Source organism: Orycteropus afer, unplaced genomic scaffold (assembly GCF_000298275.1).
Source record: "Orycteropus afer afer isolate SDZICR_OR568_19922 unplaced genomic scaffold, OryAfe1.0 scaffold00064, whole genome shotgun sequence".
Taxonomy (NCBI): domain Eukaryota; kingdom Metazoa; phylum Chordata; class Mammalia; order Tubulidentata; family Orycteropodidae; genus Orycteropus; species Orycteropus afer.
This window is the reverse complement of record NW_006921651.1, coordinates 3,279,527-3,290,747: the sequence shown is the minus strand read 5'-3', so window position 1 is coordinate 3,290,747 and position 11,221 is coordinate 3,279,527. Positions and strand designations below refer to the sequence as shown.

At 41.8% G+C, this 11,221-nt stretch overlaps 1 protein-coding gene across 1 annotated transcript in view; it reads left to right on the top strand.

Annotated features, from left to right (window-relative positions):
- The first annotated feature begins 519 nt into the window (after nucleotides 1-519).
- PDCD11 (programmed cell death 11) overlaps nucleotides 520-11,221 on the top strand; it is a 41,741-nt gene continuing 31,039 nt past the window's right edge. Inside the window, exons 1-6 of the mRNA XM_007939877.2 lie at nucleotides 520-621; nucleotides 1,715-1,846; nucleotides 3,076-3,243; nucleotides 5,689-5,850; nucleotides 7,151-7,274; nucleotides 7,772-7,953. Of these exons, the coding sequence (XP_007938068.1) occupies nucleotides 520-621; nucleotides 1,715-1,846; nucleotides 3,076-3,243; nucleotides 5,689-5,850; nucleotides 7,151-7,274; nucleotides 7,772-7,953 (870 nt within the window). The remainder of the gene's footprint in view (nucleotides 622-1,714; nucleotides 1,847-3,075; nucleotides 3,244-5,688; nucleotides 5,851-7,150; nucleotides 7,275-7,771; nucleotides 7,954-11,221) is intronic.

Sequence of the window (11,221 nt, the reverse complement as noted above, 5' to 3'; positions counted from 1 at the left end):
GATGGAATCTCATGGTTGTTTTGATTTGCATCTTTCTAATGGCTAATGATCACAAACATTTCTTCATGTGTTTGCCGGCTGCCTGGATACCTTCTTTGATGACGTGCCTGTTAATGTCTTCTGGCCATTTTTTAATTGGATTGTTTGTCTTTTTGAAAATTATTTGTATATTTCTTTTATCTTAAAAGTATACAACTTCTTTGATGGTAGGGAATTATGTATTTGCTTGTTTCTGACCTAACTGCCTTATACATCATAGCTGCTCAATGAATATTACATTGAATCTATAACTTCTATTACTGAAAGAAGGTCTGTGGACTTGTGGTTTTGCAGCCTTTGGAAGGCTGAATTATGGATGATTTGGGGCCTGACATCTAAATTATGTCCTTGTCCAGAGTGCTGTCTAGCACATTCAGCTAGAAAGCTGTAACTCTTGGCAATGATGATAGCCTTTCAGAAATCTGCCCCTAAGGCTACATCTCACTGTTACTCTTTGCATTGTTTTTAGGAGACGCAACCATGACAACCCTGGAAGAAAATTTCCCCCGAGGGGGTACAAGAAAGGCTCACAAATCAGAGAAAGCTTTCCAGCAGTCAGTTGAACAAGATAACTTATTTGATGTAAGTGGTGTGCTTCTTTGGTGAGACTCATGAAGCTTTCTCTCTGGTGTCCTTATGAAGAATTCTCATGTTTGAGGATGTGTTATCTTCCATATACGTAATATTTTTAAAGTCCACTTCTGCAATTTAAACATGTTAGAGAGGCCACACTACCATGAGTTTATTTCTTTTGAAGCATGGCATTTAGTGTTTGAGTTTGAAGTGCTGTTACTCCTTATTCTTAGGAACTCTGTACTGTGTTGATTAAGGATGGAGAGAAAGTGGTTTGGTCATTGCGTTTTGTTACGTGTAACAGCATAGTCATAATTTGCATTAGCATCCAAGGACTTCAGTTAGAATAGAAAACCAGAACCCAAACTCACTACCATGGAGTCATTTCCAACTCATAGCAACCGCCTTTGGGTTTCCAAGGTGGTAAATCTTTACGAAAGTAGATCGCCCAGTCTTCCTTCTGCAGAGTGGCTGGTGGGTTTGAACCTCCAACCTTTCTGGTTAGCAGTCAGATGCCCTAGGCACTATGCCACCAGAGCTCCTTCAGCTAGAATAGACTGCCCTCTAAATGCTAGAGGGAATGAAGCTAATATTTGATTATATGGCCTTATGCCTGTGTTATATAATCTTTCCAGCTGTATTAAGAAGTAGAGATCACCTTTCTATGGTCAGGAACTGAGACTGAGGCTCAGAGAGGTTATGTAATTTAGCTAGAACCACACTGCTTGTTATGGTGGCATCCTGAGTGTAACTCAGGTCTCTGTGAGTCTAACTTCCATTTTCATGCACTGTTCCACATTACTTTTCATGTTGGGAAACTCTAGTGTCTGTCCCAACTAAGGGATGAAATGAAGAACATTGGAGAAAAGGAGCTTTTGAGAATACGAAAGAGGCTCAGACCTTGGGCAAAGGGAGAATTGTGGGCAGAATAAGAGACTTTAAATTGAAGCAGGAAGTCAGGAGCAATTGGGAGTGGGCTGGGGTAGAGTGGAAGAATATGTAAAGCAAGGTGATGGATGTCCTGAAATTGGAGGGAAGGCTAGAATTTTTTTTTTTTTTTTTTTCATTCTTTTGCATCTTTGTTGGGTCTTCCTTCTTTTAGATTTCTACTGAAGAAGAATCCATCAAACGGAAAAAGAGCCAAAAAGGGCCAGCAAAAACAAAAAAGTTGAAAATTGAAAAGAAAGAAGACATCAAGCCTGTAAAAGAGAAATTTGAAATACTTAGAGTTGAGGTTTGTTGAGACTTGTATTTTCCTTTTAACAAACTACCTCAGTTGTTTATGTCTATGTATGTTCTCTCCTTTCCTTCCTTTGTTCATTTCATTTTTGTCTGTGAAGTCTCTTGCAGCTGGTACTAAGAATTAAGCCTTGTTTTCTTCAGTTATTAACCACCACCTGGACTCATGCTTTTTCTAACCTAGTGTGGCTTACAGAGACCCTGGTGAGGCATTGTGCCCTCATGGAACTTGTGGCTTGATAATGTCAGTGTTTTAGTAGAAAATACCTTCTAGTGCCCAGTGCTATTATAACACTATTGTATTATTTTAATAGTGCCAGCAGTCAGATATTTCACATGAGCATTGACATATATAAAACCCATTGTTGGGGAGTCAGTTTGAACTCATAACAATCCTTTAGGACAGAGTAAAACTGCCCCATACAGTTTCCAAAGCTGTAATCTTTAGACTGCCACATAGTTTTCCTCCGGAGTGGCTGGTGGGACCAAACCACCAATCTTTCTCTTGGCAGCCAGGTGCTTAGCCACTGTACCACCAGAGCTCCCTAATGGCATACATCCACATATATATGTTGTTGTTGTTGTCAGGTGCCATTGAATCGGCTTACTCCTGGTGACCCTGTGTACAACAGAATAAAACACTGCCCAGTCCTGTGCCAGCCCCACAATCCTTGCTATATCTGAGCCCATCTTTGCAGCCACTGCATTCTTCCATCTCATTGAGGGCCTTCCCCTTTTTTGATGACCCTCCACTTTACCAAGCATGATATCTTTCTCCAGGGAATGGTTCCTTCTGACAGCATGACCAAAGTAGTGAGATGAAGTCTGGCCATTCTTACTTCTAGGGAGAATTCTGACCTCACTTCTTCCAGGACAGATTTGTTAGGTCTCTTGGCCGTCCATGGTACTTTGAGTATTCTTCACCAACATCACATTCAAAAGCATCAACTCTTCTTTGGTCTTCCTTATTCATTGTCCAACCTTCACAGATATATAAGGTGATTGAAAATACTGTGGCTCGGGTTAGGTGCACCTCAGTCTTCAAAGAGACATCTTTGCTCTTCAGCGCTTTGAAGAGGTCTTTTGCAGCAGATTTATTTATTTATTTTCTTTTATGAAATTTCGGTGAGTTTTAGATCAAAGGTGACACTAAAAGTCAGAGTCCCTAACCTCCCAATCACTGTTCACTCCCTTATTGTACACATTTCTCTTTGTTTCCTCTAGTCTCTGTGTGAGGGGATGCGGCTTTTGGGTTGTGTGAAAGAGGTAAATGACCTGGAACTGGTGATTAGTCTCCCCAATGGCCTCCAGGGCTTTGTGCAAGCGACTGAAATCTGTGATGCCTACACTAAAATGCTGAACGAGCAAGTGGCTCAAGAAGAACCTCTAAAGGTATGGGAAACCCTGATGAGATCTGTGCCTGGAGTAAGTAGTACACAGACAGATGTAAAATTACAACTTTGTGAAGTGCTAAGAAGGAAGGGGATGAAGTGCCATGAGAATTTATTATAAATAAAGGATATTAAGGAACCTTGATGACATAGCTGTTCAGTGTTCATCTGTTAACAGAAAGGTCAGTGGTTCAAACTTTTCAGCTGCACTGTGGGAGAAGGATGTGGCAGTCTTCTTCTGTAAAGACTTATAGCCTTAGAAACCCTGTGGGGCAGTTCTGCTCTGTTCTGTAGTCTCGCTATACGTCAGAATCCACAGTAATGGGTTTGATTTTGATTTAGGGGGCCCTAGTGGCATAGTAGCTCTGGTAGCATAGTGCCTAAGGCACTTGACTGCTCACCAGAAGGCTGGCGGTTCAAACCCACCAGCCACTCCTCGGAAGGAAGGTTGGGCAATCCTACTTCCGTAGTGATACTGCCTCGGAAACCCAAGGAGGGGTCGCTATGAGTCGGGGCCGACTTGACGGCAAATAACAGCAACAACAACAGTGGCATAGTGGTTAAGCACTGGGCTGTTAACTGATAGGATTGTGGTTTGAGACCACCCAGCTGCTCTGCTGCAGAAAGACCTGGTAATCTGATCCCGTAGAGATTAAGATTTAGAAAACCGTGTGGGACAATTCTGCAGTGTCACATGGAGTCACATGTGGGTTGAGAATCGACTCAATGGCACCCAACAGTAAAAACAATTTAGTCTGGGGAGCCAGGAAAGACTTCCATGAGGAAGTGATGTGTTGAGCTGAGATTTGAAGGATGAGAGTTTACTAGATAAAAAAGAAAGAGTTCAGGCAGACAGAGCTTGGTGTGTAGCAGAGAGAAGGGAAGTATAGAGAGAGCAGAGAGAACAAAGCGTTGCATGGAATGGGTTGAGAGCTAGGTAGAATCTAGACCATCTATAGCTCTGTAGACAATGTTAAGGATTAGTTTTTAATTCTATAGTCAATAGGAAGCCCTTGAAATATTCTAGTTGGGGTGGGTAACACATAGCACAGCAAATATGTAATGTATAGGAATGAGTAGTTGCTTGGAGACAGGAGGCTGTCGTAGTAGCCCAGCCTCTGAGGATGATGGAGCATGGATTCAGGAAGTAACAAGGACTGAGAAAGTAAAGTCAGTGCTTGCTGATAGTGAAGCAGAGCAAATCCAGGATGAGTCTAGGTTTCTGATGTGCATGACTTGACAATAGATAATCTGTCCTAGGGAGCTCTGGTGGCATAGTGCCTAAGGCATTTGATTGCTAACCAGAAGGCTGGTGGTTCAAATCCACCAGCCACTCCATAGAAGGGAGATTGGGCAATCTGCTTCTGTAGAGATACTGCCTTGAAAGCCCAAGGAAGGGTCGCTATGAGTCAAATCGACTTGACAGCAGTGAGTTTGGTTTTTTTGTTTAATCTGTCCTGAGATCAGGGGAGATGATCATGGTTTTTTATTTTTTGATATATTGAGTTTAAGTACAATGGAGAAATGATACTAGAGCTCATAGAAGTCTGGGCTAGAGACAAAAATGTGTGAGACTTCTTCATATAGGTGGTAGTTGAAGCTATGATGGGAGAAGAAGTTGCTTAATAGTAATGAATAGAGTGAGAAGAGACTAAAGGACCGAACCAGTAGCAAATACTGTAATTTTCATTGCTGAATAGACAAGTGTTTCTGTCAAAGGAAACAGAAGTGGTCAAAGATACAGAGAAGAACACCATAAGTGAGGGCCTTGGAAGCTAGAGAAGGAAATGTTTAAAGGAAGAAGGAGCAGTCAATAGTGTTAGATTCTATTTAAAAGTTAAGTGAGTGAACTGGAGAATGGACCAGTGGATTTACAACATGAAGATCATTTACAGGTTGTATTGGGAGATGAAGTAGTGACTGAGAAGTGTGGAAATCAGACTGGAGGAAGCTGAACAGCAAGTAAAAGAAGAAATGACAACTGTACATATATATATATATACACATATGTATATATACACACACACACACATACATACATAAACATACACAAAGAATATATGTACATAGGCAAAGAAAAATGCCTATGTATGTATATATACACATACATACACACACACAGATATATACATACATATATATACACACATATATACGTATATACACGTGTGTGTATATGTACACGCACACACACATATATATGTAAATATGTATGTAACTCTTCTGATAAGTCATTTTATATTCTTTGGAGATATGCTGAAATTCCAGACTATGACTTGGCCACAGACCAATCTTTTTTGTGGGAGAATGACTGAATTTCTCCTTCATCTACCTTTGAGATTTCTTTGGGACCTGAAGATGAGATACCACTGAGCCAAGGCAGGGCAATGAGTCCTTGGTTCAGGGGAAAGGTATGTATTAGGTCTTTCTCATTTGTATTTGGCAGGACCTGGTCCGTTTGCCTGAGCTTTTCTCACCTGGTATGCTCGTGAGATGTGTTATAAGCAGTGTGGGTGTCACAGAGAAGGGCAAAAAGAGTGTCAAGCTGTCTCTGAACCCCAGGAATGTCAACAGAGTGCTGAGTGCTGAGGCCCTGAAGCCTGGCATGGTGAGTATCTGTGGTCAGGGAATTGGAGCAGGCAACATGCCTTCTCACTGCCCTGCTTGCTGGCAAGTTTGCTCTCAATCCACCTTTTATTTTCAGCCTGAAAATTACAACCAGGGCTGGAAGTTTTTCTGGAGGGAAGGTCTCTGGTGTTCTTAATGGAAATTGAAGACTTGAACCTAAACCTAAACACATCAACTTAGAGGGAAGCAGGGGAAAGTCCAAGATTCACTGGTGGCAAAGAAAATAGCCTCTAGGGAACCTTAGCAGAGGAATTTTTAGGAACCTTGGCAGCAGCAAGAAGGAATTCCTTTTGGTACCTTCCTTGTCAACACTTCTTTGTAGATGAAGTCTTTTTTTAAAGGCCATCTGGTATTTGTAAAGAATGGTTGTGTATTACTCCCTTGAGAGCAGGAGACAGGGTAGAGAGGGCAATTAATCTACAAGCTATTGTAATGGATATCCTGCTACTTCATGACCAGTCCTATGGAGATTCAGGAAGAGTTAGTGCTAGCTCAGAACTTTCAGGTCCAATAGGTATGAAATAATAAAACTATAGTCATAATAGGTACTCTTGTAATTAAGAGGAAGGAGAGCAACGTGACCTTGTATGTTTGGCTAGAAGCAGTGATAATTGTATTTGGGATGAACCCTGAACATTAGATAGGATTTAGTTGGGCAGAAAGGAGAATAAAAGTGAGGCAGTTTTTAGGAAATTGCAAGTGTTGAGAGCATGCTATATAGGAGGTGCTGCTTTAGGCATTTACATGATTAAATTCTCCAGCAACCCTGTGAGGGAGGCTCTTACACCTTGGAGAAAATGGACTCAGCCAATTTTAATTGACTTAACCTTATACAAACTGACTAGCATCAGAGCCAGATTGGAATACCATGCTGCGTTCAGTGAAATGTGAAGGAGGTTGGCCACCTTTTTCTGATGTCTTGGAGATGCTTAGAGAGGACAAGATAAGAGCTAGAGTGATAGTTCTGGATTCTCTAGATAGTCATGGGTCTGGCAGTGACCTTGCAGGACCATCTGATTCATCCCTTTCTATATAACATAAAAAATCTTTCCTCTCTTTCAAAAATTCTCCAAGGGAGAGAGCCCTCTCTGTCATTGTTCACCTCTGTATAACATACCTCATAGTCTAGGAACCTTCAAGCCCTGAGACAATTAAAGTTGATGTGTGTAAGGGAGAGTATGTGGAGATTGATGGTGGGAGCATTCACATTAGGTAGTGCTCAGTTGTGTGTCTCATTACTTTTGATTTTTGAACTTTGAGTAGGCTTTCTCTTCTCTCAGCACCTCACAGGCACTGTGTCTAGCCTGGAAGACCATGGCTACCTAGTGGATATTGGTGTTAGTGGGAACAGAGCTTTCCTGCCACTGCAGAAGGCCCAGGAGGACAGCCGACAGAAGAACAAAGGTGAGGGGAAAAGAGGGACCAGGTCATGGCAGTGAGATGATACGTGTGGGGGTTATATTTAAATGCCACTTTGGTGAGTGAAATGAGGAATCAGCGTTTAGTCCTAGCAGTTAGGAAAGGAAGATGTGTGATGGTCAGAGTCCTAGCTGTTAGGAAAGGAGGATGTGTGATGGTCAGAGAGTGGTAGGCTCTCACAAGGATCTTTGGGACCAGTTTCAGTTTTTCTTACCCACAAGAGTCCACTGAAATTCGAGCCCCCATGACATCTGAGCCAGCACTCTCCTGGCTTGCTGGGATTTTCATAATTTTGAAGAGTAGTTGATTTTAGGTCAGTTAGGGTAACTTCACTCCTTTCTTGTAATTGGCTCCTTAGAGATTGGGAATATGGGGCAAATCAGATGACAACTAGACCATGAATCTCTTTAGTTATTGCTTGGGTCCAAGTTAAAAGTCTTTCTCATAGAGATATTTTTTCCTTTTGGGGCCTGGGCTTTCAGGTGCTAAACTGAAGGTGGGTCAGTACCTGAACTGCATCATTGAAGAGGTGAAAGGCAGTGGAGGAGTTGTTCATCTGTCTGTTGGTCATTCAGAGGTTTCTACTGCCATTGCTACTGAGGAGCAAAACTGGACCCTTCATAACTTGCTACCAGGGCTGGTGGTCAAAAGCCAAGTGCAGAAGGTAAACTGTTCATTGCTACTACTGTTTTCTAAAATACAGTTTTTATTAAAGTAGGATGTCTACATACTCTGAAACTGAGCTGTCCAGTAGGGTAGCCTCTAGTCACTTAAGGCACTTGAGTGCTTGAAATATAGTTAGTGCCACATACTGTAATAATTATATTTTGGATATATTAGGTTACATAAAGTATATCAGGAGCTCTGGTGGTGTAGTGTCTAAGACATTTGACTGCTAACTAGAAGGCTGGCAGTTCAAACCAGCCACTCCCCGGAAGGAAGACTGGGCAATCTACTTCCGTAGAGATACCGCCTCGGAAACCCAAGGATGGGTCGCTATGAGTTGGGACTGACTCCACAGCAGTGAGTTTGTTTTTTTTTTGGTAAAGTACATCATTAAAATAAATTTTACCAGTTTTTTTATGATTTTTAAAAATGTGGCTACTAGAAAACTTAAACTTGTACCTTATATTTCTATCAGACAGTATGGATCTAAAAGTTCAAATGGTGTTAAAAGGCTCATAATGAAGAGATAGCTCACCTCTCCTAACCCTAATATGTAGCCTTTAGCTGACCTTTCAAAATTGACCTTCCTATTACTAAGTGTATGCTTCTGCTGGTATCTGTTGATTTATCAATTTTAGGCATTGAGTTTTGTTTTGTTTCTTAATTTTATTGTGATTTGGGTGAATGTTTACCGAGCACATTTTAACATGTACAATTCAGTGGCATCAAGTTCATTCACAATTGTGTGTAACCATCAGCATTATCTGTTTCTGAAATTTTTCATCAACCCAAATAGAAACTTTATTATGACTCTTTCTTATTTTTTTTTTTAATTTTTATTGTGGCTTGGGTGAAAGTTTACAGAGCAAATGCATTTTCCATGCAGCAGTTCACACACACTTTGTCTCATCACATCAGTTGCAATTTCCCACAGTGCAACAGCTCTCTTCCCACTTCCTCTCCAGTCACATCTTCCCTGTATCCTTCTCTCCCATGCACTCCTGTCCCCTGAGTTGTCTCCCTATGCATACACAGCCCTCCTACTCTCCCATGATCGATCTCTCCAACGAGTAAATCTACCTAATGTAAATGTTCAGCTCATACACCTGTCTTTTGTTTGGCTGGAAGCCACAGGAGTGGGTTTAATTCCAGACCTGAAGGGCAGCTAGGGGCCATAGTCTCAGTGGTTCCACCAGGCTCTATCAGACCAGCAAACCTGGTCTTTTTTTTCTTTTAATGATTGTGAGTTTTGTTCCACACTGTTCTCCCACTCTGTCCTGGAGCTCCTACATAGATCTCCCTCTGAATGGTTGACATTGGTAGCCAGGCACCATCTAGTTCTCCCGGTCTCAGTCATATAGGCTGAGGATCACATGGTGTACCAGTTCCTTGGACGAATTGTTTCCATGCGTCTTTGGTTTTCTTCATTGTTCTTTGCTCTGGATGAGGAGAGAGGCCCATTGTTGCATCTAGATGGCCACTTGCAAGCTTTTAAGGTCCCAGTTGCTACTCACCAAAGTAGGATGTGGAACACTGTTTTTGTGTAGTATGTTATGTCAATTGAGCTTGATGTCCTGTGCAACCATGGTCCGGAGCCCCCAGATCCAACTACTCACTCCCCTGGGTAGCTGGCTGTAGCCAAAAAATGACTACAACCTTGTCTCTTGTCAGCTCTACTATATACTTGGAAATTCTTACAGAACATACACAGTTGTAGAAACATTGTCTGTCAACCCTATATCTGGTCATGGGCACACTCCCCCCTGCATAGACATACCTAATCGTTCAGCCTATCCACCCATCTATCCTCCCATGCCATCACTGACAATGCAGTACGGTGTGTGTAAAAGGCTTAATCTTTGTTCTCTGTTCCTCCCATGCACCTCTCTATGTCTTCCTCTTCCTCAGTGCCACTGTGTTGGTCACTCACATTTGGTACCTTTAATACTTGTATTATGGCTGTTTCTTGAACAACTTCTTTTTTTCGGAGTTGATAATCACCTTTATTTTTGTCGTGTGTTAAATTCTTACCTGTCACAAATAGTTTAGGTTCAGTGCGCCACCCTTATCAGTGTCTCCCACCTGGAAAAGGTGAGACCCCTCCTGAAACCCAAGTTCCCAGAGGCCAGCCAAAGGCCAGCCTTGTAAGCAGGCCCTTCTGAGGATCTCAGTCTTAGATCTGCTGTGTTAACTCTTTTCTGCACACCTATGATATCTGAAAATAACTTTATTCTTCTCTCACATGTAATTGATAGTTAAGTTGGGTATGGAAGTCTAAGTGAGAGTAACTCAGAATTTTGAAATCATCACTCAATTATCATCAGACCTCTGTTGCTATTGAAAAGTTGGTATTTTTATTTCTTTTGCATAATATATATATATATATATGTTTTTTTTTCCCCTAAGAGTTTAAGGATCTTATTTATCCCTTCTATGTTGAATTCATATATCGCTGGGTCATATGGTAACTCTGGTTTGACTTAGAGGAACTGCCAAATTGTTTTCCAAGTTGGTTGTGCTGTTTTATGTTTCTACCAGTGATGTATGAGGGTTCCAGTTTTGCCACATTCTCAACCACCACTTGTTATTATCTAGCCTTCTTCTTCTTTTTTTTTTTAAATTGTGATTTGGGTGAAGATTTATAGAGCAAATTCACTTTCCATACAGCAGTTCACATACACTTCGTCTCATGACATTGATCACAGTTTACCACAATGCAACAGCTCCCCTCCCACTTCCTCCCCATAGTTACCTCTTCCCTGTGTCCACCCCTCCGTGCACTCCTGCCCCCTGAGCTGTCTCCCTGTGCGTAAGCAGCACTTCTTTCTCCCATGATTGTTCTCTCCAAGGAGAGTATCTACTTGAGGTAAATGTTCAACTCATATGCCTATCTTTTGTTTGTCTGGAAACCACGGGTGTGAGTTCAATTCCACACCTGAAAGGCAGCTAGGGGCCACAGTCTCAGTGGTTCCACCAGGCTCTATCGGACCAGCAAACCTGGTCCCCCCCTTTTTTTTTCCCCCAAATGATTTTGAGTTTTGTACCACATTGTTCTCCCTCTCTATCAAGGATCTCTTAGATAGATCCCCTTCCAAGTGGATGACAGTGGTAGCCGGGCACCATCTAGTTCTTCTGGTCTCATAGTCTTATAGGCTGCAGATCGGATGGTGTACCATTCTCTAGGACTAATTGTTTCCATGAATTTTCGTTTTCTTCATTCTTCTTTGCTCTGGACGAGGAGAGACCCATCGTAGCATCTAGATGGC